Below are 26,245 nucleotides of genomic sequence, written 5' to 3'. Positions count from 1 at the left end.
CTTCTGTTATAAGAATTAAGTTTAGCTGTGCCACTGCAGTGTGCTGCATTTTGTATTTGCTTTTTGGACACGTTTAGTGGACATAACGATCGTTTCAATATCATGTTGTTATTTTTTTTTTTTTTTTTTATAGATAAAATAATATAAATCATTACATACAGATGAGACAGTATAAATTCCATAACAAATATTGATCATTTGTATCCATATTGTAGCATATCCGTTGTAAATCCCATTTGTTGTCATCATCAATTATATGTTCCATGATGCCATTTACCATTATTTTTTTAATGTTATTGTTATTTGTCTCCATCATTTTTAAAAAATCGCTTTTCTCTTCGACCAATACTGGACCAATTGCTTTGAAATTTTCAGTGGTTAAAGATAAAATTTTTCTGCAGAAGGCTATTACTTTTTTTCCCGCTATGACGTCATCAAAATTATTGCCATTGGGTGGCGCTACGTGTACATATATTTGAGCATAGCTCTCTTGTTGTATCTTATCATTATAATTTTTTTCTTCTGTTGTGATTACTGATTATCGTTTAGCGAAAATGTGCTGCATTCGTACAACAATAATGTTACCAGCCGTTTCGGAATGGAACGGTGGTACGTTAATCGTTTATGTTAGGCTAGTCTCACTATCCTTATTTGTCACCCTTTCCAGTGTTTTGTCTATGAGTGGCTGTTTTGAGTGTATTAAAGCCATAATTTAGGTTCTTATAAATGAACAACACTTTTTTAAGGCGTTCTATGGGGAACTGCAGGAAAGGTAAGCTATATGATAAATAGATACCAGGCATAGTATATTTTCAATTAGGCAGGTCCGGAACAACTTCACTATTTCCAAGTTCTCAAACAACCATAAAGTAAATGTATGTTTATTGAATAAATCAGATGCACAAATACATAAAACCATATGATGATGCAATGTGTTTAAAAACAAGGAAATTGCAAGGCAATACGGAATGGTTCGGTTAACTCATTTTCAATTGTTTTCATTGAACTAGCTCTGTCCGTTCATCGTCTTCCCGGTTGCACCATAGTAGTCATGAGGTAATGTGTCTAAACGAAATCATAACGTCAAAATGAACAAATCATATATCTCATATGTATGCTGATTGTAGATGAAAAATAAATAATAATAATCAACAATGAGATTTTGAAATTACAAAAAACAGCGATAATCTGATAACGCTTGTCCAGTGAATAATTTGGATCCAAGATGCTTGGTTCTAATTTCTCCGCCTGGGGTTTTTCATCCAATATTTAGAACGTTTTTTTTATATAATTTGTGCACTCTTGCGTTTATACAGAAATCAAATCGAATCTTACCATTACATCTATACATGAGATTTGACCAAATCACTTTCTCTTGTGAAAAACAGAAAACACCAAGTCTTCCGCCTCTCATGGTTTCGTCGAAAATAACCCCCGAGTCAGTCACCTATAAATAAAATACATTCAATTAATTCTGAATTGTTCGATATAAATGATTCATAACGTTTCCCTATAATCAAGCAAAATAGTGCAGTGTTGGATTTCTTCAAATTTACAAAAATAAATTTCACATATTTAACTTTATTATAAAATTATCATTATAAAAACGACATCAAGTTTGTGTGCTTGTTGACGGTTAAGCACTCAAATAGTCATATAAAATAGGGTCAGTTATTTACAAAGTTCGTGAATTTTGCTAAAATAGAAATTTGCCGTAATGTTTTTTTCTGTAACTATAAATTTCAGCGGCTTCTAGCCTATAACACAGACCTTCTGGCTTCCTTTGAACATTTTCAATCGTATGTATCCAACGTCAGGTCGGTGGAGTAATTCCCATCTATATGCTGTTTGATCTTCCCATCCCATGTTTATTGGATCACTCCAAAGAAGTTTTACTTGACCGTCAGTATCGGCACTTTCCCATAATGCGTTCCTAAGTAATTTTCCTGGACCTGTCCTTGATTTGATGGCCTGTATATAGAGTAAAATTGTATTAGTATAGTTGCCACGATTTATTATCAAAACGTGTTGGTATATTTGACAGTGGTAGGAGCCAGGAGCCAGGGTTGCAAAATTTTACAAAATTTATTTTTTAGAAAATTTGGGTCGCTTTAAAAAAGGTTAGGAACCACTGGTCCAAACTATAATCAGCGTGATTGAATACCCCTGCTATAAAGAAGAATAAATTTGTCTGCAACACTGTATTCTGCTTTTCGGCACACGCTCAACTTCGTCTATTTAGTATACACTTCTTGGGAATAAAACACGACAATTTTATTATATTGAATATGCCATAAAACTTATTCTGCGTTATTGTGCGCCTAAAACAGTTTGTGTAAATAAAAACAAACTCACTTTTATCTGAATACCGGGTTGTGCTATAGCTCTGAATGGTGATGTTTGCCAGTACGTTTGTTCCGATTGTTTCCACATCACAGAATAAAAATGGCTGCTATCCTGGAAAAATATATTTATCGAAATAATTTGACAATGCAGTACAAGTTAGCAAAGGTGATATTGCATGACTGAAACAATTCTATGTGCGTAAAGTGTGATAATCATCAAACAAAGAAGGGCGCGTTGTCCTTCCGACCAGCACGTTCACTTGATTGCGTTAGTATCGCAGGTAAGGAACGTCGACTGAACTATTTTTAACTCTAGTTACCACCTCGACTGGATTGTGCTAACGTGGCGCTCTTGTTTGGTGAAAAATCGTGGATGACACTACGCTTATAGCAACGAAAAAATCTCATTTAAACCATTTTGAATATGCAACATCGGTATTAAAGCAGGATTCAATAAATGGTGTGTCTGTTTAGCTTTTACGTACCTGGTATCCAAATATGAATCCGGCATAATCATCATCTGTTTTCGTGTTAACGAAAAACGTTCCATAAAAATCCAGACCATTGAATGCAGTATACCCGATGGCCAATCCAGGGTCACTATTGAGAGTTTGTACAATTTCTTTGCCCTAAATAAATATTTGAACATGTGAATAACGAACCTTATGAAAAATTATGAATTAAATATTGTGCTTTGCAAAACCGGTACGTTGCATACTGCGGAAGCAAGAAAGGAAATATACAACTAATAAGGTACGCTTCGCTTTCAAAAATAAAAAAAAACACATGAATACTCTCATTAAAACACAGTACATTATAGCAACATGGACCAGTACTTTTACATTTCAGGTTTTATGTACATTTTGATCAGCTGCAACAGAATTTTACGAAACAACTTACGAGACGAGTAACAAATACACCAAATAAAGCAATACTGAATTATACGCAACCAGCCTGACAAGTCCTGCTTAAAACAATATGGGAATCATTTTGACAACTCATTACATGTTACAATAAAAAGTGTACCAGAAAAAAACTTGCCTCATTTTGAACAACCCAGTTTGGATCGATCTGCGCATCACCTAGTGGATCGAGGATAACTTGCTGAAAATATCGGAAATCCGTGCGTTGAATTTCCGCATTTTCCGGACAAACATCAATTCTGTCCGGTATCTTATCGTAGTCAAAATCACCCTCGCACACATCACCCACGCCGTTAGCTAGATAAAATTTGTTACAATTAGGTAATCTTGCGTGCTTCGGCGTGAAAACTTTTTATGAAGAAGATCACAGGGACCACATCCATGCCTTTGAAATTGCTTAAAGTCGTTATTATAGTATATACAGGTTTGTCCATGGAAAACGTCCAATGGGATGGAATGGGCACACAATTGTATTTCCCATGAGACACGTGGGACACGAAAACCGTATGATTTTCGGGGAAATGATGGTAAAACATTTCGTTATTGATTTCGTGTATTTGAGCATAGCTCTCTTGTCAGTTATAAAGAGCAAAATATATTCAGCATGAATAAATATACTTTGCGGGGTGGCTGATGGACACATGTATGATAGTTATATATGAATATAAAGTTAACAAAGTCCGTAAATTTTGTTGTTTTGCATGTCTCTTCGTACATGTAGTCCTATTTAGTAGACGCTAAACCTAAATTCAACAATTTTTGTTGAGTTGTATTCCAATGGGAATCTCATGGGATGGGACAGGCCTAATTGCTATGGAATGGGATGGGAATGGGACAGCAAAATATGTCCCGTGGACAAGCCTGAGTATATAGAGTCACGAAAATTACAAAGAAAATAATAGACATCAATTTTCAGAACTTTCCTTTCGTGAATACAGTTTCTAAAACATATGCCGGTCATGGCCATTGCTAGATAATGCATATTTTATCGTCTTCTGAAATGTGATGTTTTGAAGCGCAATGATACTTTTATAAAGATCCTACATAGCTAATTATATTAAATTAAACTATATAAGCTAACCATCAGTGTCGACTTGATCAGAGTTTGGTACTAATCTGCAATTATCTGGTCCAGGAAGTGTAAAATCCGGAACACCGTCACCATCGTCATCTTCATCACATTGATCACCTGGTATTTAAAAGAAGGTTATTTTGAAATAGTTTATGAATTTTAATACAGGCTTGTAGGTAGATTTTAAAACCGCTTTAAACTTGACTAGCACAGTAACATTCGATACGTAAAATTTATACACACCTATTCCATCATTGTCGGTATCAAGTTGCCCACTGTTAATAATATCCGGGCAATTATCTTGATCATCTTGAATGCCATCACCATCTCTATCCTGAGGTTGAATTAAATGATTTGCATGATAATTATTAGCAAAAAACTAGCAAAAAAAATTGAACGTGATAACTCTAATTTGATTTGGTAGTTATTTTTTTGACAGGATTTATCACCTACACGATCTAAAAAAAAATTCGGTCAGTGGAATAGAAAAAGAGAGAGAGAGAGAGAGAGAGATTTATTTCCGAATATAATCTATCAAAAATGTACAGATTACAATGGATGGAAAAACCAATCATAAAATATACTCAGAAGAGGGCGGGCAAGACTACCAGGTCAACTATGTCGGCCGACCCTCAAAGGAAAATTCCTATTGGGACAGGACATTCAGGAGTCATGAGGAAAAAAGGCTGCTCATAGATTTTAATTAATTAATATTGTTAGTCGCAGTTTAAAACTGTTTCAGGTCCTACTTCGAAAAACAGAATCTTACTTTCCCGTCATCACACAAATCTCCAGTTCCGTCATCATCTTTATCGTCTTGATTTGGGTTTTCGGTTTGAGGACAATTGTCGCAATCGTCGCCTATGCCGTCCTTGTCTATATCATGTTGATCGTTGTTTGGGAATCTGGGACAGTTGTCATAAAGGTTGGGAATACCTGACAAATATACAATTTAATTTGAGTGTCATATAATTGATCTTGAGTCTTGCTGCACATTAACACAAATATATTTCTGTAACGTTTCGTCTGACCAAGATCAAATTTCCTCAGAAATACATAGTTCAACTATAATAACCAAAAGCAGTTGCAGAAATATACATGCAACTGCTTTTCTTGTTATAGTTCAACTGTGCATGACTGGGGAAGTGCGATCTTGGTCAGGCGAAACGTCACAGAAATATATTTGTGTTAGTGTGCAGCAAAACTCTTGAATCACTTAGGATAGTTATCTTTATTCTTGCTACGGTATCTACGGCATTATATGCATACGTATCCACCGGCACAAAAACATAGAAGAAGGATAAGTAATTAGTCCCGCAGAAACCAAATCATTAGTGAAAGTTATATATATAATTGATATGTTAAATTTCACATGTGGGCAAAGATGCCTTGTAGAATACAAAGCCAGTGTCTTACCATACGGACGGACGCACTACTTATTGTTACTATCTTAGCCAATATAAGATAAATCTATGAGTGATCGTTTTGAACAATTCTGCTTACCATCTCCATCGATATCGTCATCACAAACATCGCCAGTTCCATCTGCATCGACATCTGATTGGTCGGAATTCGGGACGGTTTTACAGTTATCACATACATCTCCAACACTATCTGCATCTGAATTTCGCTGATATTCATTCACGTGGTAGGGGCAATTATCCTGGAAGTATTGAAATCGTAATATTGAAATATCGTACTTGCGCGGGAAAGTAAAGTATTGGAGTTCTAGTGAATGACTGAATGAGATTAAAAACAGTATTCGCTCATACCAAGACAGCGACACAAGAAATTATAAGAAAATCACCTATGACTAATTAGAAAACACATCAATACTTTATGAAGGTTATTATCAAATCTGCAGGGTTGCAGACACGCAGACTTAAAACTATTTTATGTAGCCTATGCTAGCGCTGCCATTATGTTCGTAGATATCAACAGAGACGTGCATATTTGTTATCAAATGTTTAATAGTGCAGTCTGTATTAAAAACAACTGAACATTATGGTGCATCTAACCAGTTTAAAAATCCCTGCGATTTTTGCGACATTTCAATAAGATTACCTCTATATTTATTACGTCGTCGTTATCAATATCTTCGTCACATGCGTCTCCAAATCCATCTCCATCTACATCCTCTTGGCCACTGTTCGGTACGTTTTTACAGTTATCTTTCAAACAAGATGCGTCAACGCAAGGCAAATCATAGTCTGGTCGTCCATCCAGATCACTGTCTTCGCCGCATGTATATCCATTACCAGCGGTACCCACTCTACACTGTATAAAACAAGAGATTATTGAACAAAAATTTGGAAAATACCCGTATAGACATACGTCGATCATTAGGGTTGCATAAATCGGTTGGATGCACATGTTTAAACCGAACAAAACTACGTCCCTGAAAAAAGAATCAAAATATATAGGTATAATAGCGCCCCATCTTCATTCAATTAGGAAGAGAATGATCAAGTAGTTGAAATAGCACCACCCAAGCAAGCTCATTTATCGGTTCAGTTCACGCCCAATAATAGACCAATCGGAATGGACGTTTGAAATAAAATTTTGACTTCAACTTTATCTATATAAATCACGCGCTACACGGATAGAACGAAATGCAGTTTATGTGCAGTGCACTTTCCTAATAAACATTGCCGTTTCTTAGAGAGTTGATGCTTCGTTTGCGTCTAAGACACAAATACCATATACATGGTATTAAAATATCATCTTGGTAAATTTAGCTTAGGTTTCATTACAAATTCTAACGTAAGTCGGAGCATTTCTATATTGAATGCGGTGTCGCATTAAATCAGGATTATAGTGCGAATCAGATACCTCACATACTGCACCATCTCGGTGGCTTTGGCATGTCGCATTGACGTGACATGAACTTTTTTTTCCGAAGCCGCATCTATGACTCAATTTGCATCCTGATTCTTGATCTCCTTCATATCCAGCTTTACATGGCCCACAGGAAAATGAACCCTGAAAAGTAGAAGAAGAAGAATTTATTTTTATTGAATCTCATTTATATCTCTTGCCAATGTGCGTTAGGTATTCAAGGCTAGCAAGTTGTAGCAAGCAGCAGCAGCTATTCCGCCATCTTGACAATGTCATTACAATAAGTAAAAACCAGAATGCACAATTTTCATTAGGTTTCCTATTTTCTCTTAGGTACACTTCCATTTGGCATGCAGATTTAAAAAAAAATAGTTGTTAGTAATATACAATTCGATGCATTGATCTGTTTAGTACTCTGCGATTGATATATATACATACAGTGGTACCAACCTAGACAAGTGCATGCATTGCTAAAAATATAATATATTTGCTTATTGCGATTTTACGAATGTGTAAATTTACCATAGAATTTATGCATTCAGAGTTGAAAACGCATCCCGCATTGTCTTCTTGACATTCGTCAATGTCTGTGCAGACTTGCCTGAAAAAATTCGTGGTTCTGGTTTGAGTTTTATGAAAAATACTATATTTTAAAACGAAGTAAATATGGGAACATAAGCGTTAAAGATACTGCAGTTGAAATTTAGATGGAATTTAAATGTCGGAGTCAACAGCATTCGCCTCCACTTTTTATCATTGTCTTGTGTGTGTACATTGCAGACTAGATATTACTCATACTGCTAAATGATCCAATACTTAAACATGTCATGCATTAGGCTTAATGAATTTAAAGGCGCAACACTTCACAGACCAACAGTTTATGGGCCCATCATGGATGATAAAGTTTGCTTATACTCTGTACGTCTTATAGTATTACTAATGCTCCTCGAAATAGCTAAGACAATAAATGATACTACCGTGTGATTTTACCTAAACTCAATGGCAACGTCTCATCATATTCCGGATGAAAAAGCGAATAACACTCGCAGCTAATGAATGACTTCTTGTCACCAGAGAAAGGTGGAGAGATAAGCTAATTCTTATCGTTAAGTCTTAATTTTTACCGCCAAAATTGGTAATTAAACACACTTTTTTGTCTTATTTCTCGCTTCTTCTAGTCCGATGCCCTCTCTGCCTTGGCCAGTATATCCAGGCGGACATGGTGTACAAGTAAATCCGGGTACGTGGTTTAGACATTTTGCGACTGGTGAACAGGGTTCTTCTTTGCACTGGAAATTGTAAAAGTTTGTAATAAGATTATCCGGAGTTTTTATATTGACTCGTTATCAAGGTAGTGGAATCGGATAGTGAAAGTTTCGACTCATATTGTTTGTATGATGAAAAATCCAACAAAGAATTTGACATCTTAATATATCAAAGCTGGCTTAGAATCGGGACAAATATATATTTTGGGAATACCAAAGGATTTTCATCACACCAAATTAATTAGCACACTTTATGAATGAAATAGGAAATGTTGAGTATCCCACGACAAATAAAAATAACGTCTTCGGTTAGATTCGTCTTCAACATATACCTTCAGACGTGCTCGGCCATGGTCTTGAAAACAGGCTTTAAACATTCACCAGAGTTGGTGGAGGTGGTAATGCCGATTGAGAATACTCATCAGTATAAAATTAGCATTTCAATATTTTCCTCAGAAATTCTGATTGGTTTATAGACTTAATGGCAATGGCTTAAAATGTTAAAGTGTTTTAAAATGTTTTTAGACTTCGGAAGAGTCAGCATGGACCCAACTTCCAATCTTCTCAAACCACTGTTACTAAAAAGACTCCGACGTGTACAAATTCCTAAATAACTGATAAAACCAGGGCGTTTGAGAATAACTATTTTAATAGCAGAACGGAAGATACCTCATCTATGTCTTCGCATATCTTCCCGTCGCCCGTATATCCCTCAGGACAAGGTCCACATTTTACGCCACCATTCGCCCCATTATTGATGCATGCAACGCCTTCAAAGCAGGGGTTGTTGAGGTCACATTCATCTTCATCTATTAGATTATCCGGTTGAATTCCTAAAATGTTTCATAAACAAATGAATGCTGATGGCAAATTGACAGAAGGGTTCGTGTAATTTCAGACTGGAAACCGATGTAACAGTATCGCAAGTGTTTAGAAGAAATTACATTGGCCGCAAACTATGGTCTATTACAATACTAAACTCATTTCTTTACATTTAATTAAGACTTACCACACGCTTTACACTGCATCATTACATTTTTTAATTGTTGCGCCTCTCTTGTCATCATTATTATGCTTTGTTTGAGTTCAGCTACAACTCTTGTAAATTCCTGTAAATCTTGTCGATTCATTCCTCCAGTATTCGATCCCCCATACACGTCATCACCTTTTAGCAAATAAAAGTAAGTGAAATCTTGTTAGATTATCAAGTAAATTTCACTGTATTCTATTTTGGCATATTGTCATGGATGGCATGTGTACCAAGATGACGTACAACCCTAACCTGGTACACATACTATGTTCAGGTTGTGCGCCTTCTTGGTACACATATTACGGCAGCACCTGCAAAACTTTCATGATAATTGTTGTATACGAAACGAAATCCAAAACTATATCTGTTGAAGAGATCCTTATTAGTACTTACTTGGAAACTCATAGGATTGAGCAAAAAATGAACGATAAATCAAAAGTTAATTTATTAAAGTGAGAGAATGATATCTGGCATAGAGATACTAGTTGAATTGCGATGCAGATATTTAAATTATTACTCGAAGTTCAATAGTTTCGCTTTGTAAAACCCATGAATGAATATTATTTTCAGCTGTATTTGTCTCATATCTCGGACAGATATGTCACTTACATATGATTCGTCATGTTGCGTCACGAATTGTATCGTTTCATATGCTTCCGATTAACATGTTTATAAATATTTAATAAAAATGTAGTAATATATATATATATATATATATATATATATAAAATATTTATCAAAATATAGCATATATTCTCTGTCACATATCGGCATTCCACTCAATATGCATTTCGTACCGCTTTGGTACGACTTGATAAAGACTTAAAAAATGGGATATTTTCGATTATATATAATATATATATATATATCTTACAAACTCTACATGGGAACGCACTTCCAGCTCTATGTTCGTCTCCTTGCACCTTACAGCCCATTTGTTCAGAAACAGTTGTAATATCTGTATCGTAAAATAACAGCATGCTTCTGGCCGTAAATCTAGCTTGTCCGATCCTATCACGCGGCCCAACGCGGACCTGAAAATATAATAATTAATAATGGTTGGTATGACTTACAAAGTCTTTTCGAATTCTTGTAAACTACGTCCTGCTTTGTTGCAAAATTAACATACGAAGAACTAAACGAAATGTGAACACTCGAACGAGGAATAAGCAATTGTTAATCTAATATAGAATCTGGTGCGGTAACTTAAGAATCTGATCTCACCTCAGCTGCAATACTTTCGGACGGTAGATTAGCTGCAACAGATGGCACATTCTCTGCATTATGACTATGCTTGCAATTAATGTATAATTGGATGCCACTGGTTGAAGATCTCTCTTTTATTGAAGAGGAAATCGCCAGAATGAAACTGTAATATCCAGGTTGATTGATGCCGACTTTACGAAATTTAACAGACGTGTATCCACCGTGGTTGTTCAGATACCTGACTGAGACTTTAAAAACAAATCTGGTTCAATTTTTCTAATTACAAATAAAGTAATACGTAGTTGTGGAAACATAACGAACCATAATGCTGTAATACACTCGGATATAAAACTGCTATAAAATAATATTCAAATACCGGCAGATAAAATATACTACTGTCGTCACTTCTATTTTCAAACCTTTGACGCGAAAGCCTCTCAAACAAAATACTTTCTTACGAAAAGATACAACAAATTATAGTAGAAAGGAAAAATTATACAACTAAATATTTTAAAATCATAGACATGTCGTCAGATTCTACAACGCCTTTCCGGAGGTATACAGCATTTGGGTCACTAAATAAAAGTATTGTAATGTCTTTTTGTTAACAAAGAGATACAATAGCTTTCCCAACGTATTGTAATACCAAACAACTACACCAATCACTTTTCAGCTCTTCTCAGGATGTTGTCAGACATCTGGCCGTTTGAGCATTTCACGGCATTTACAATACATTTGTAATTGTAATAGAAACTTCCATTTACGATGGCCGAAGGAATGAGATACTAATTTCGGCTGTAGAATTACTGTCTCGTACTTAGTCATAATGAATGACCAAGTTTCTAAATTAAAATAATATTTCAAAATATTCGATCAGGCCGAATGTCCAGAATGCAAGGCCAGCCACTGTAAATCTTACCCGCATCTGTTCCTGCGTCTACAAGGAGTTCAAAGTAGATTATGCCTCGGTTTTGTGAAAAATGTCTCGAAGAAAAGACTCCAATACGCTCCATTTCGTCAATGGCAAAAATCGTAGTTACATTTTTGTCGTGAATCTGAAAGCGCAAAATGGAAATCGTTCGATGCTCAAGAATATGTATGGCCATTCATGAACATTCTCGTTTTGTTTGTTATTGTCCAAACGTTGAAGATATATACACAGTACTAACGGCGTATGCAGTGTGAGCAAAACGACATAATTATAAACGATGAAATTTCAAATTTCTATTGCGAAAAACGTCTTTAGGACATGATATGATAAAGACACTAAGGTATGTATGTATATATATATAGTACGTGGTAAAGGCATGATGTATAATCAAAAGCAAAATAGACTCATACCACATATATTAAGAAAAGTGTCTCTAACATATCAAGCACTGATGAAGTTATCTGGCAAGAAATTCCATAAGTTACCCTACGCCGTTGTTCTCTATATCTTCATCAATTTATCCGGTGACAATCAACAAAACTTTTCATTTCACTTTCATTTTCATTCATTTTTACCTCTATTGATTCGATTTAACGCAACTACTAGTCACAGCAGTGCAGCGACAGATTGGGAAAATGAGAACTACACATAGCAAGACTATTTATTATTGAAACGGCATTGTGTAAACTAACCGATTCAAAGTATAGTTGAAGCTTCTAAATATCATTTTTGTAAATTAATTTCTCCATTTACCTCAATATCACCAACTAGAAAAATGCTATCATATTGTTTGAAAACTTGGATTACTTTTCGAGAAATTGTAATCTTCTGTGCTGGACGAGAGGATGATGTCATCAACAGGTCGATCTCTGCAAATGAACAATAGCAAGTTGACACTGTCGCAAAATTATAATTTCAAGATAACATATCCCGTTTCAATTATTCCATTACAACTTTTTATTAATCTTATGAGAGAATTTTTGCGTTAAAACATAATATTAAACCGAACTCAAATGAAATATACCGAGCGAGGTTTAAAATACAGGCTAAGACGCCTATATGACCTCGATCGTTAATCTTTAATAGTTTCCAGCAAAGGAAGGATAACAATTTAATAATCTTTTCTAATAATTGTGTAACTTGCATCCTGTCCAACACAGTGCTATATTAAACACTGCCTTATTACGTTCTCGTCGTGAGACATATTTCAACTCGCTCCCTACTGGATCCGGAGAACTTTCTTACCAATATAAATCTTGGTAAAAGACAAATACTACACGATACAAGCAGGTGATGTGAAAGGTCGCCAGAAAACATAGTATCGTAGAGGCTCAAATCTAGTTTAGATTTGTATCAAAGATATAGTCAACGTTTTCTAGTGATTTTTTATGGGATTTAGACTATCATAGAGTTATGGATATTTTCCAAGCACAAAGATCTATACGTATTAAACAACAGAAAACGCCCCAATATTTTGTTCTTGTTTAATTTTAGGAATACATCACATCCCACTCTTTAAATATATATCGTACGACGTCATTCTTTGCAGTTTGCTATAAATACCGTGTCTTCGCTTGTATTGAGAAATATAATATCAATCGGTACCAAAGTTTCTCCATTGGGCTATTAAAAAAGGCCTCGGTTTCGTTCTATCACTCGCTAACCAGACTTTAGTAGTAAACGAAAAAATTAGAATTGTTGTTGAGATTATGGAAAATGTATCAAAGTTTCAAAACTCACCGGTCAAACTTGTTGGAATGCCATATGACGCTTGCAACCAACAAAACATCAAAAAAATCAAGTACATTTCGCCAAATCCTTCGCTAGCTCAGGGTACAAAACAGTTGTTGGCTGTATTTGAAGTCAACTCTAAAAGTGCCAACTTACTCCTTTTGAAATGAATATATACTGCATGTGGCTGTCTGTCAATAAAAAAAACAAGGTTTCATTTGGTGCCGCACCAAGAAATTGATTATACGGAGAAATTTTTACACCTCCTTGTAATTTTTAGCATAATGTCGCCGCGGCCATTAATATGAATTTATTGTACGCTGCACAATAGCTCAACATGCTTTATTAAGCCCCCTGCTGATAAACTGTGACACAAAGTCGTAAATAAAGTGAGGCGTAGCGGGCTAATAAAGCCGCAATATAGTCCAATATTCTGAAAGTCTTTTCAGTATAGTCGATCCATTTCGATCTCCAGTGCAAAACTAATATATATATATCTGCAATAAAACCACAATAATCATATACTTATGAATGCTGGGGAGAGTCCATAATTCCGGAGGAACATAGATAAAACTAATTCTACCGCTATCTTGAAATTCGACAAGCTTAAAAACAATTATGGGCCAATTGTTACTCTAGTGAAAGTCTATGAGTCTTTATTGTACCAACTCATAGTCCAACTAGATAGTATATATATATATATATTATTTGTGGTATATAGATCTTCGCGGAATCGACTAGAATCGATTCCGATGCATTGGAATCGATTCTCGAAGTTAAAACTTGTATTTCAAGCAATGAGTAACGTTTTGTGGCAACTCTTTTACATATATATGTATAGGTATAAACTGCTGTACTGCTATGTTGAGTTGCTACGACGCCACAAGCTTCACGATATATATATATATATATTGCTAGAAGGCTTTGACGTTTATTCATTTATAAAATCTCCGAGGGATTCTTTTTTTATGCGATTTAGTCTCCTGTGACAGATTGAATACCCATACTTCTTAGTTTTGGCATTCTTGTCCGTCCATATATTCAAAAATCGCTCTCTTGTTTGATTTCATATGGTATAGCTTAGGTGGGTATGTTTTCTCGGAAAGATATGTCGAGGAATCGAGAATCGGATGGGAATCGAATACTTGAAAGTAATCATACATAGCATCCTTACCCATGACAGAGAAATATCATTTGCCGGTTTCGAAGTCTGCAATCTACACCAGGCGTGGTTGGGGCTCCTCACTAGGGTTTTGGTTTTTGCCCATTCTAAAAAAAACATTCTGTTTTAAAACAGGGGATCGTTTTAAATCAATTTTTTCTGTATTTTTTATTGAAATACCATTTGCAACGCCGCGAAACTATGCCAAAACGTTGCGTTCTGGCATCTGTACCCGCTGCCGGAATTATAATTTCAAAAATGTAAGTGAAAATTCTTGGTTTGACTTTCACTTCTATCGCGTACATTTATCGCCAAGTTTGTATCTACACCAAAGTCATGAGATTTAATGAGAAATGTTATCCGAGATACCAGAGACGCGTTTTAGGTAAGAAAAATCATGAAGCTTAGCTGACGAGCCTAATACAATTCAAAAACATTTGGATCAAGGACAGCCTTCGACAAAACAAGTGCGTTACGACAATAAAGAATATACTTAGATCGACGGAAACCTACTGATTTGAACGATGAGATTTAGGCGATGCTAATTGTAACCTCTCCGATGCAATGACGCCACAACTAATCTTTTGTGACTTAATAATAAGGATTTTGAGTTTATGTGTTGACAGTTTTTCACTGAAGCAATATTATTTCAAAAGCAATATTACGGTTAATACCGTTCGGCTAATTTATGCTTAGCATACTTTGTTCTTAAGGTAAAAGTGATGAATTGAACTACAGCTTAAAAAGGCGTGTATGGGCATCGATATTTGTGACGTTTCAGAGGCTTTATTGCGAATGAGAAGCGCTTGGCAAGTTTTTACATTCATTTTTCTTTAACCTATTTAATACGAAAAAATCAAATAGTACAGCCATTCTGAACAAAACAGGCAAAAGAAACTTGATTTAAAACAATTGTTTTTTCTCTCGTTCAGATTCAACTCATTGCATCCTGTCAATGCTGTTTAGTTTTATTGAAATCGTTTCTGTTTAAGGATATGGTTGCTGTATATAATTTCCTTCTACATTTTTTGAATGGAATGGTGTTGGTAGATAAGAATACTTACGTATAATTAAATCTTATACGCACGTTCCTAATTACCATTTTGTTTTCAAGATATCGGTTAACTAAGACAGTACTTTGTTTTAATTGACGATGTTCTTGCTCTGCGCAACACAAATCTTGACTCTATGATTCGTCACAAAATTTCAAGGTTGATGGATATTTTCTTTGATTATTCGCTGTTTGAACCAGATCTACAGATTGAAATGTACCTTAGAATAGCAAAATAGTCTAACTTTACAATCATCGCCAATTTAACAATCTATCTATGCCAGAGGAGATCGAACACAACTGTGTTACCGAAAATTGAACATTGAAAACCATCAACCACACTATAAAGATTGAGTTCAGAGATGATACATCCATCTCATAAAGGATTCGAAAATTGTACTTTTGGATATACCCAGTCATGATTGCTAGCGGATTCAATAAATTATTCTTAAATCATTGCGGAATTCCTCGATGATCTATTTTATGACCTCTTGGTCTGAATTAACGATTTGTCTGATTGCTCAAATTTTTGACCAAGCCTCTTCCCGACGTAGCATGGCCCTAGTCACGTGAGTTTCGAATATTTTATTTTTGAATAGAATTTCGAACCGTAATGCTCCGATTTGAATATTTCCAAATATGATCTTATTCAGTATATATAACATCATATTATCGCTAACTTTCTTTATATTTGTAAGAGCTATAGTATAAATCGTGATTAAATGACAATAGTGAACTCAAAGAATGATTCAAGTTAGTAGAAAAACACATTGAATGGATGTATCTACTACCTAATATATTAGGGCTGAGAAAATATATTGTTTGCTACATAGAGCTGCACCCAATTACATATTTACTATATCACATGAATCTATGTTTGCAAACGATACCATGTAAATGATAAACGCTAGGTAAATGTGCGTTGATACAGTTTGCGCTGTTAAAAAAGAAACAATGATTACAGAGGAAATAATTTCGTAGAATAGGATTGATTCTTGATTGCGATTGAAATTATAACGAACTTTCCAGAATCATTTCCGGTTAGCTACTTCACCGCGCTGCGAAACCGAAATGTAAATGAATTTATATTAAGAAACTATTTTAAAAGAGATCTTCTGAAGCGCACTCGGCCATGTCCCCCGCAAATAAATCAACTGCTATCTTGACATTTCATTAAACGCTCATTGGGTAAATTTGAAATTTTTCAAGGGCTAATAACTACAAAGTAAATCAAATAATAGTCTTGAACGCATCCTGATTTGAAAGATATCCTGCAAGCTTTAACACCCGTTTCAATTTACTTATTCAAGTACTTGAATTGGGTGGTAACTGACTCAGATGACCGTATATGGTCGTAACGTTATCACCAAGTCATATACCGAAAACTGCATTATGTGTTGTTTTGTTATTGTATCATTAGGTTTTCTGGTTTGACAAAAAAATAAATTCTCTCTCCCTCTCCCTTCAAAATTATTCATTAAGATGTATATTTCAATTTTATTATTAAGGCACAGGACAAGTGTCATGATCTCTACATTTTTGCACATCACGTTAATGCATAGATGCCAATATTGCCTCCCAATTAAACATACATAAAAACACTAATATTTCAAATTTTGATTCACCCACAAAAATGTGCAACTTTCGTAATTTCGCCTGATGTCACCTAGATTTTTCTACTATTTATTGTTCTAATAGTTTCATTGCAATTTATAACAAGTCATAGAAATAATCTAGTCCTTGTCCAATCTCCCAAATTGATATACCAGTTCCTAATGTCTTCTTGGCTAACTTTAGACGCTCTTCAATAGACTGAAAACAAAATTTTAGATCACGTTTCAAACAACTGTATCGAAAAGACAACGATTTTATCTTATGTGACAAAATTAAGAAGGAATCATGATACTAACTAGTATTGATCCGAACGGTCATTCAGAAAAAATATTTAATTTCTTTTGATTGTATAATATTTTTCAGCGTCTTGAAGGAAAACGTTCCAGTGGTCACAGGCTGAATATTAAACTATCACGTAAAGATAATTTGGGGAATATTAAAAGATGAATATCTTCTAATATAAATGTCTTTATCAACTGAAACAAGGGGAAATAAAAACAAAAACATGTTTGGCAAGTTTCAAATTTTCTCAAGTGTATTTGGGGTAATTTAATCAGCATAATGTATGTGCCAACTAAACCAGATAATTTTTATAATACAGAATATATTACATTGCTTTTCATTTTAACATCGCCTACTAGGTAGCTTTTCTCTTCTGTATTTTTTTGTTTTTTTTTATAAAGATAGAATGGATAATACGCTATTTTAGCGTTGCAACTTACCTTCAGAGTTGGATAAAATAAAATTCCTTTTCCCGTCTGTTCATTCCCAAAATGACTGTAATGTTCGGATACTGACTTTTCCCATATAAGGTCAGGTTTAAATTGATTCAAAAATTCTAAATATCTGTATAAAATATAGTTGCTTTTTGTAGAGAAGATTCTCATGTGACAAGACAAAGTAATAAAACAAGAGAGCAAGGCACAAATATATGGACTCAAAGTGGATTTCCCTTGCTTACTTTCAACAGGGAAATCTACAACGAGGCACATTTTTATGTCAGAAAATCCGAGCATAACAAACAGGCAATCTTGGCGTATATTGTAATAACTATCCAGAAGACAGTGCCATCTTTAATTAACAACTAAAAATTTGATAGTCACCAATTCTAATTTGGGAAATTTTTGTCCAAAAAACAGCATAAGCAACAGCAAAAGTAGCTACCTTAAACAAAGTCACAATAGTAACTCAAAATTCATGAGAAACTTTGGTACATAAGAAAGGATATTTAATCAATGTTTCCATAACTCCTGGTTATAAATTTATATAAAAAAAACTCAAACTGCAAAGCAATGATGATATTTGTTCAAAATCCAACCAAAAATAAATTAGATTCTAAACACTAAATATCATATATGTAAGACAGTGAGGGATGCAGCAAAATTAGTAAAGAAAAATTAAGAATACGTATACAATAATAATACTTACTGTTTTCCGACAATAGGTGATGAACCACTGGATGAATACATATTGCCATAAAAATTTAAACCCAATAAAATTTTATTTCTATTCTTCGCTTCAGGATCAAGATATTCCACACAAGCCCTCACCCAAGGTAGAGGGGATGACGGGCCTGGATAACCTTGATTGACGGAGAAATCATATGTCATCAAACTGAAGTAGTCAACAACACCAACAAGGGAGGAAAATTGTTTGCTATCGAAGTTAGTTGTCATCTTTTTCCTGTATAGAAATACAACGAAGGTTTATTTTGTAACAAAAACAGTTATATTTGCCTATTTACACTAAAAAAAAACAATAACAATAATTTTGGTTATCTGAATTCTTAATATATACCTCCATTGAATAATATTAAATTAAAATTTGCTTAAACTAAATGCCCACAACATCCCTAATCAAATGATAATATTGTACTGTTATTACTTAGTCTGCACACCGCTTGAATTGATTTATATACCATTTCTAAATAAATTGTTGTGAATGACCAGAGTTCTGGTGTAAGGGGTTTATCATTTTCCACAGGGAATGAAGCTGGAAACAAATTTTGAAATTTAGAAAAAAAATCGAAGTTCAGTCTAAATTTCCAATCAGAACTAAAAAAGGTTTACAAATGCAAAAGTTTGAAGTTGCAATGAATTTTTTCAAACGGGAGATCAGGAGTATAAATCTTCATTGAATCTACATAATGGAGTCAAATGATAGATCTTTCCCATAGCACTAGTAGAAACTTCAATTGTCTTAATAAGACTTTAGATTGGTACCTCTGACCTGTAGTTGAGAATGTCAAATACACCAATTACAAAAAAAAGATTGCTGAATAACTCACTCTTTATTCAAGGCAGCAGGGACCACTAGAATGAGTATCATGTTGTTTTTGTGGAACATTTCAGCCATGTGTGTGACAACGTGAACAACTTCCCTGTCAAATAAGCAGTTTGCAGTTGACAGTTTTGCATTTTTGTGAAAAATTCAGAAAATTTATGCAATATAAATATGATATATGCAGGTCAAATATCTGTACTGATTTTAAAACTTGACAAATGGATTTTAAAATACCAAAAATGATAGGGATTTTTTTTAAAGATAGTTATTAATAAAATACATTGTGGGCTTTAGGTACAGAAATTCGAAACTTTGATTAGAATTCAACCCAAGTAACCCAAAAATGCCATTTTTACTATTTATAAACCAACAAATGTCAAAATTCTCACTTGGGATTTTTTTCCCCTATTTGGCTCCATAATTCTATCACTGCACCATTCATTTCATTCTCTTGCAAAACGTCAATTATTGATTTTGACATAGATTCAATTTCATCTTCGCTTTCAAACAGTGAGTCGTAATCAGACTGTGACCACTTATCAAACAACACTCTTGGCACTGAAATGAGTATGTTTATTAAATTTGTTTAATAAATTTCCAATGCAAATTTAACCCTCTAATTAATAAGAACTCATTCCAAAAACTTTTTTACTTAAAAAAAACTTTTTTACTTAAAAAAAACATTTTGCAAGCAATGTGAACTTAAAATGGTAATACACCAGAAAGGCATAAGTAGAGCAAAACTTCAATTATTTAGTTTACGCCAAACAATGGCAATAAAATATTGATAAAATAATAACCGTATAAATGTATATTCATTAGTGCTAGTTTTCCCTTCTAATACGTACGAAGAGGAATCTCTTATTACCGGTAAGTACTAAATGAATATTCACCAATTTTGGGTGGACTTTCTTTTTTTCTAAGTTCTGTCAACCAACCTGAAAAATATAAGAATGAAAATATACAGTATATTATTCTTCATACAGTGATACCTTGGCAGTCGAACGACTCAATACTCGAACAATTCGACAGTCGACCGAAAACAAGAGCGATGCTCATATATAAAAACAAAACGCCAAAATAAAATTGTATGGGTATGTTATATGTTGCAATAGACTACCAGTACGACAATCTTCTTGACCAATGCGAAAACAGAACTTCCACAAGTTCCCAATTTTTTGTGACTTCATCGCACACACAACGAATCCCATAGAGCCCACAGAAAATTGCCCAAACATATAGTAAAAACTTAAACGAAAGTGTGTGCTTGATGCCTAGCATGAGCCAAGTCTGAACGAAACACATATATCAGACCAATTGTCATAAAAGCAAAAATTGGTACCTAATATATAAAATGAATTTAGACTGGTACAAGTAACTGACTAATTGGTTGCTGCTTACTGGTATATATTAATGAACTACATACCATTATCAATATCATGAGTTCCTTCAACATTGTAAATTCCTCTTTGTTTACGTTTGATTTGAAGCCAGACTGGAGATATCATAGTAAATTTCCCAAATCGTTTTGCCACATCATATCCATGGTTGTTCCACTAAATTTGAAAGCATGATTTCTAAATACAATAAATTAAATACGACTTTTCCTAATAAAACAAATTGGCTAGATGAGCACATAATAATATTATACTTACGGGAGTAACATAGGCAAGCACTTCCCCATTATCAAATCTGCGTTTATTTACATGTTCTGTTGAATATTTTTGATGATTTTCAAGAATATCATAATAATTCATATTTTCATCAACCAATTTTCTTTGTAACACAGTGGTCGTTGGCAATTCCTCTGTCGTCACCTATGAGCAAAGTTGGATGAAAAATTGATAAAAACTTTTGTACCTTGTAGAACAATAATGATTTCATACATAGTTATCAGTGAAGGGCTTATATAGGAACTTATCTTAATTGATATAGATTGAATGAATGCAAATCAGAGTCGACTTTCATTCACTATTATTCATATCCAGATCTTGTGTAGGAAAATTGCCAAACATAATGAAGGATACAAGCACACCCCAAACATAAATAATAAAAGAGCTGAGAAGTGCCAATTTTAAATGGCGTGTGACCTGCAAAGCAAGTTTTTAATTTAGTTAAATATGGTTAGTTCGAGTAATTCCAATCCCTTTGCGTTGCAAACCTATACCTGAGTCCAATTTATTATGTATGCCATGACTTTACAACAGCGAAGCAAACAACGCGATTCACAACGCCGTCACTTGCTGAGCTGCGAGCAATTTGAGGAAGTGCAGATCAGGCGCTTATAAATTAGTAAGAACGAGCAATTGAAGGTAAGGCAATTATATAGCAGTTTAGAGAACTTTACCATTAAGACATACAGAATCTGAATGAGTTTGGGCTCCACATATCAGTAAATTTTGTCTAAATCTAATCTAGAATAAGATAGATTTGACAGCAAACTATTCGGAAATGAAACTTGGTGAATTTTCCCAAAAACATCTCCAAAAAAACTTTCCACATTTGAATAAAGTCATGGCACTTTTTGGCTCAACATATTTGTATGAACAATTTTTTTGGTAGCACTTTCATTAAAGCAAATTTGGAATAAGGAGCCGGGAAAGAAGCAACTACAAATTTCTCACTGAATTCGTTTCGAGTTGACAATAAATTTGAACTGTTGTCTTCAGAAATTTATGTGTCTTAACTCATAATTTCTACAAGGATCCCCAAATAATGCCATAATATCAAGAAAGAAATGGAACTATTTTTGGAAAGCCTATGTTAAATAAAGGTGCAGTACACGGTTTCACCCATTTTTTTATCTGACCCTTCTGTAATACAGTTTGCACAACTCTGGTCTAAATGACAATTTGTTTTAGAAAATCGAGAATGAGAATCATAGTTTTTCCATGGTTTGAATGAAACAAATAGGCTATGAAATTTGTAAACGTATTTATGACAATAAATAGTTGCAATACTGATTTTGCAGCATAGCAGAAATATATTTGTGAAATGCAAGAAAAATTTAATTTTGCAGAGTAACAGAAAATAAGAATATTGCTCAATCTGAAGATGATTAAAATAGAAGGCTATATATCAGTGGTTCCCAAACTTTTTAGAGTTGGGACCCACTATTTTTTACCACAGCTTATGGCGATCCACTTAACTTTAATAAATTAATAGAACATTGGAGGAAACAAATTTAATTTCTCAAATTGAATTTTCAGTGAAGCTAGTGAGAAAGATGAGATTGTTTCTTGCTATTTTCCATAATAGACTTGACATTTATTTCAATTTCATATAGTTTTAGACGTAAAAAATTGAAAAGTTGCAGTTTATTTTGAAATTTGCTTTGCCACCGATCCTAATAACCAGTATAACTGATCAAAGCTTTCTACATCTTTTCACGACCCATTGAGTTTCCATTTGCGACCCACCAGTGGGTCACGACCCATAGTTTGGGAACCGCTGCTATATATAGTCTTTCGCTCCACCTAAGCAATATCCAACCTGATTACCTTATCAAATGTCTGTGTTTTCTTTTTCTTCTCCTTTGTTTTTTTTGGTTTTGACAATGTTGCATCACCATAATTCTCCAGCAGAAGATTCAGCAAAAGCAAATGGAAAATAAAAAATCTCATGTTTTGTATCAAGGCTATATATATGTTAAAACAAATCAAATGAAAAGAATACTCGTCATATTACCAATCATTAATTGTCACCATCCAATAGCATTCCCATTGTATAGTAATAGTAGCAGTAATATACAATTCATTCGGATACACATTATCCAGTTGGTTAAGATTATAAAATTTTAAGATATTATTAGAATCATAAATGTACAATTGTTACAAAGAGAAACAAAAATAACAATTAGAAAATGAATAATTTACATTGTATTTAGTCGCCCGATAAATATTATCTACGATGCACGTGGCCGATCCTAATATTAAATCAACTGATGACTATAGTCACTTTGATTTAAAGTTAAACGCCAGTCGTGTACCGCCATTTTATTGCCAGTTGTATTGATTAAAATTTACAACAGTATTCAGGTATTGAAACAATCTAGTATGGTACATACCGATAGAACATTTATGACAGTATGAGAAATTTGATCGTCTTTCTAGAATTTTATGTTCTCTTCTATACCGAATGACTTCAATTAAAACCTACGTAGGCCTACCGGTACACTTGCTCTCATAAGACATTCCGTCTCATACCGGTACGGTACTATCTCTGCATCTAACAGATGTTACTCTTGCCTCTTGGTCTCATTAAACATATCTGCACCAACGCACATTTATCATTTTCACCCGTATTCGCATCCAGGACCGTTGCACCTGAATACTTTTGCACCCACCTGCCCACGGACATTTGCACCCATGAACAATTGCACCCGCAGATTTGAGCACACACATACATAGGCTACAGATACTGCACCTCCGTACATTTAACCCCGCGTACATTTGCGCACGCGTACAGTTGCACCCATTATATATTATACCGCGGTTTAGGGTGGACGTGTCACGGCTCTGAGGCGCCGTAGAACGAAGATAACAACTCAGTTGGTGGACTTGAAACATCGAATCGGAACAGATTGCACTTGAAATGATGGACAACGAAAGAACAGGATTCGAATAATGTGGTCTACGTTGGCAGCTGTCATTCAATATTCCGAAATAACTAAGGAAGTATGAATAGTTAAGTATTTTATATGAAACTACGTTGCACCTACAACAATTCTAAGAATTTGATGCAAAGGCCATGTTAAAACAACACACGGTACACACCACCCAAATCGGATTTTATTAATAATATAGAATTTATTTATTAATCTTGCTGATACTGTTTTTTTAACCCAACACAATATTTCGCAGTTGTTTACCTCAATCAAGTTATTGATTTGCTTCAAATGGGGTTGATGTAAACTAATCGCAGACAATAAGCATGGTCATAAACAGTTTTATATTGAAACTCACTATGTCTGTAGTGTGTTTATGTTACACAAGTTAGACGCCCAAACGATACACGCTCGTCTTGGCGCGGCGGTGTTGCTCAAGTGGCTAAGCGTTAGGAATACGCTCGCCACCGCACCTCTAATTACTCTGCGTGGGTTCGCAGGTTCGAATCCCATGCAGGGATGGTTATGTGCAAGAGGATTGCTGGACTCCTCGCCGTCGTTGGGTGGTTCACGCAACCGCTGGTCGGTTACGGCTTCCTCCACCACCAAGTCCATGCTTCCGAAAACAAACAATACAAGAGAGCTATGCTCAAATATATGGACACGTAGAGTCACATAATTTTGATGACGTCATAGCGAAAAAAGAAGTAATAGCCTTCTGGAGAAAATTTTTATCTTTAACCACTAAAAATTTCAAAGCAATTGGTCCAGTATTCGAAGAGAAAAGCGACTTTTTAAAAACGTGTCAAGCGGTACTGAGTTAGCAGTCAGGCAGCATCTTACCTGTACCGGTACACTGTAGGCCATATACGGTAATTGATCACAGAACAGTTGTTCCCTTGCAAATTTTATGTTGTTTACACTTTAGGACAGATAATTGATCACAGAACAATTCTTCCCTTTCAAATTTTATGTTGTTTCCAGTAGACTCTCATCAAAATAAACAAATATACTAGGCTACAAGTGCTACAACGCTTGCATTACTGCACTGGTAGGACCGTGAAAGAATAAGTTCAGAAGTTACGGTAATTTCATTGTGGTAAGACACCGGTACCGGCACCAGTACCAGTATCGTACTTACGTACTGAGCTACCAGTACCGGTACCGAACCTGTAGGTCTGATATTCCGTTCCGCATACGATAGGCTATAAAACTTGCATTGCAGCATTAGTAATACCGCGGAAGGAATAAGTCAATTTCACTGCGTTACGGCACCGGTATGGCAACTTACCAGTACCGACCTACAGTAGCTGTAGTACTGAGCAAGACAATCGATCGCGAAACCGCTTGAAATAAGTGTAAAACAGTGTTCCCATGAGTAAAAATAAATACCGCGAAATTTTGTATGAAATATCATATCTCATAGGATTCATATAAAATTTAAGAATAAACAAAAGTAATAGCCTTCTAGCGAAAAAATCAATCTTTAACCACTGAAAATTTCAAAGCAATTGGTCCAGTATTCGAAGAGAAAAGCGACTTTTTAAAAACGTGTCAAAGAACAAGAACAAGAACAAGAACAAGAACAACAACAACAACAACATAATATTGAAACGATCGTTATGTCCACTACGTGTCCAACAACAAGAACAAGAACAAGAACAAGAACAAGAACAACATAATATTGAAACGATCGTTATGTCCACTACGTGTCCAATAACTAATCCCATACCCGACTTGGAATGGTAACCGGACGAGAGGCGTGGTGGATAAGCCGTCGGCTTTCCTCTCCCCGGGGATAAATATGTAAATCCTATTCTATCCTTATCTTTCCTTGTACATGTTTGTGTGTGTACACTGGCTGACTGGCACATGTAGGAACTTTATTAAAGGTTTTGTCAGTTTTCCCAATCTTTTGCGTGTCCATTGTTTTTCGCATATTTCTTTGGAGGTAAATCAAAATATACTTATGAAATACCCAAAATATACTTATGAACTTACCCATGAAATTTTGCACGCGTAACCAATTACACCCATTAATACCAGTTTTATTGTCATGTGCGCCAAAACAAGGACATCCTAATATATATTATGAATAGTAATGAAGACGAACTCTGCAAACCCAAACGCGATTAATTCTGATTTTCATCCATTTAACTAAGATCGAGGAAAACAACCCGCATCGGTA

At 34.7% G+C, this 26,245-nt stretch overlaps 2 protein-coding genes across 3 annotated transcripts; both read right to left on the bottom strand.

Annotated features, from left to right (window-relative positions):
• Window positions 1-865: 865 nt before the first annotated feature.
• Window positions 866-13,511, bottom strand: LOC144420948 (cartilage oligomeric matrix protein-like). 2 transcript variants are annotated; one of them, XM_078110833.1, is made up of 21 exons: window positions 13,351-13,511; window positions 12,364-12,479; window positions 11,599-11,734; window positions 10,698-10,927; window positions 10,348-10,507; window positions 9,453-9,608; window positions 9,113-9,276; window positions 8,328-8,467; window positions 7,701-7,779; window positions 7,173-7,322; window positions 6,405-6,617; window positions 5,844-6,003; window positions 5,110-5,276; window positions 4,584-4,674; window positions 4,350-4,457; window positions 3,387-3,565; window positions 2,831-2,974; window positions 2,356-2,457; window positions 1,771-1,971; window positions 1,336-1,447; window positions 866-1,065 (listed from the first exon to the last, which is right to left on the bottom strand). In XM_078110833.1, the coding sequence occupies exons 1-21, from the start codon at window positions 13,415-13,417 to the stop codon at window positions 1,007-1,009; spliced, it is 2,934 nt and encodes a 977-aa protein (XP_077966959.1). In that variant the 5' UTR covers window positions 13,418-13,511; the 3' UTR covers window positions 866-1,006. The 2 variants fall into 2 exon arrangements, with proteins under 2 accessions (XP_077966959.1, XP_077966960.1); XM_078110834.1 differs by having other exon boundaries at window positions 10,369-10,507.
• Window positions 13,512-17,037: 3,526 nt separating this feature from the next.
• Window positions 17,038-25,504, bottom strand: LOC144420949 (chitinase domain-containing protein 1-like). Its single transcript, XM_078110840.1, has 9 exons — window positions 22,952-25,504; window positions 21,107-21,268; window positions 20,878-21,007; window positions 20,345-20,389; window positions 19,841-20,009; window positions 19,456-19,548; window positions 18,597-18,851; window positions 17,891-18,014; window positions 17,038-17,366 (listed from the first exon to the last, which is right to left on the bottom strand). Exons 1-9 carry the CDS (start codon window positions 23,072-23,074, stop codon window positions 17,265-17,267), a joined length of 1,203 nt encoding a protein of 400 aa, XP_077966966.1. The 5' UTR covers window positions 23,075-25,504; the 3' UTR covers window positions 17,038-17,264.
• Between the last annotated feature and the right edge of the window lie 741 nt (window positions 25,505-26,245).

The sequence above is a fragment of the Styela clava genome, chromosome 3 (assembly GCF_964204865.1).
Source record: "Styela clava chromosome 3, kaStyClav1.hap1.2, whole genome shotgun sequence".
In the NCBI taxonomy this organism is placed as follows: domain Eukaryota; kingdom Metazoa; phylum Chordata; class Ascidiacea; order Stolidobranchia; family Styelidae; genus Styela; species Styela clava.
The sequence above is the reverse complement of the archived record's forward strand: the minus strand, read 5'-3'. Positions and strand labels throughout refer to the sequence as shown.

Excerpts from the sequence above, each read along its gene's own strand:
- LOC144420948 (XM_078110833.1), bottom strand. The coding sequence starts at position 13,417 with ATGTACTTGATTTTTTTGATGTTTTGTTGGTTGCAAGCGTCATATGGC. Across the intron at positions 11,735-12,363 it reads TTCTAGTTGGTGATATTGAG|ATTCACGACAAAAATGTAAC; the intron begins GTAAATGGAGAA and ends TTGCGCTTTCAG. Across the intron at positions 7,323-7,700 it reads CTGAATGCATAAATTCTATG|GGTTCATTTTCCTGTGGGCC; the intron begins GTAAATTTACAC and ends TCTACTTTTCAG.
- LOC144420949 (XM_078110840.1), bottom strand. The coding sequence starts at position 23,074 with ATGAGATTTTTTATTTTCCATTTGCTTTTGCTGAATCTTCTGCTGGAG. Across the intron at positions 19,549-19,840 it reads ATAGGGGAAAAAAATCCCAA|GGAAGTTGTTCACGTTGTCA; the intron begins GTGAGAATTTTG and ends CTTATTTGACAG. Across the intron at positions 18,015-18,596 it reads TCACCTATTGTCGGAAAACA|ATATTTAGAATTTTTGAATC; the intron begins GTAAGTATTATT and ends TATTTTATACAG.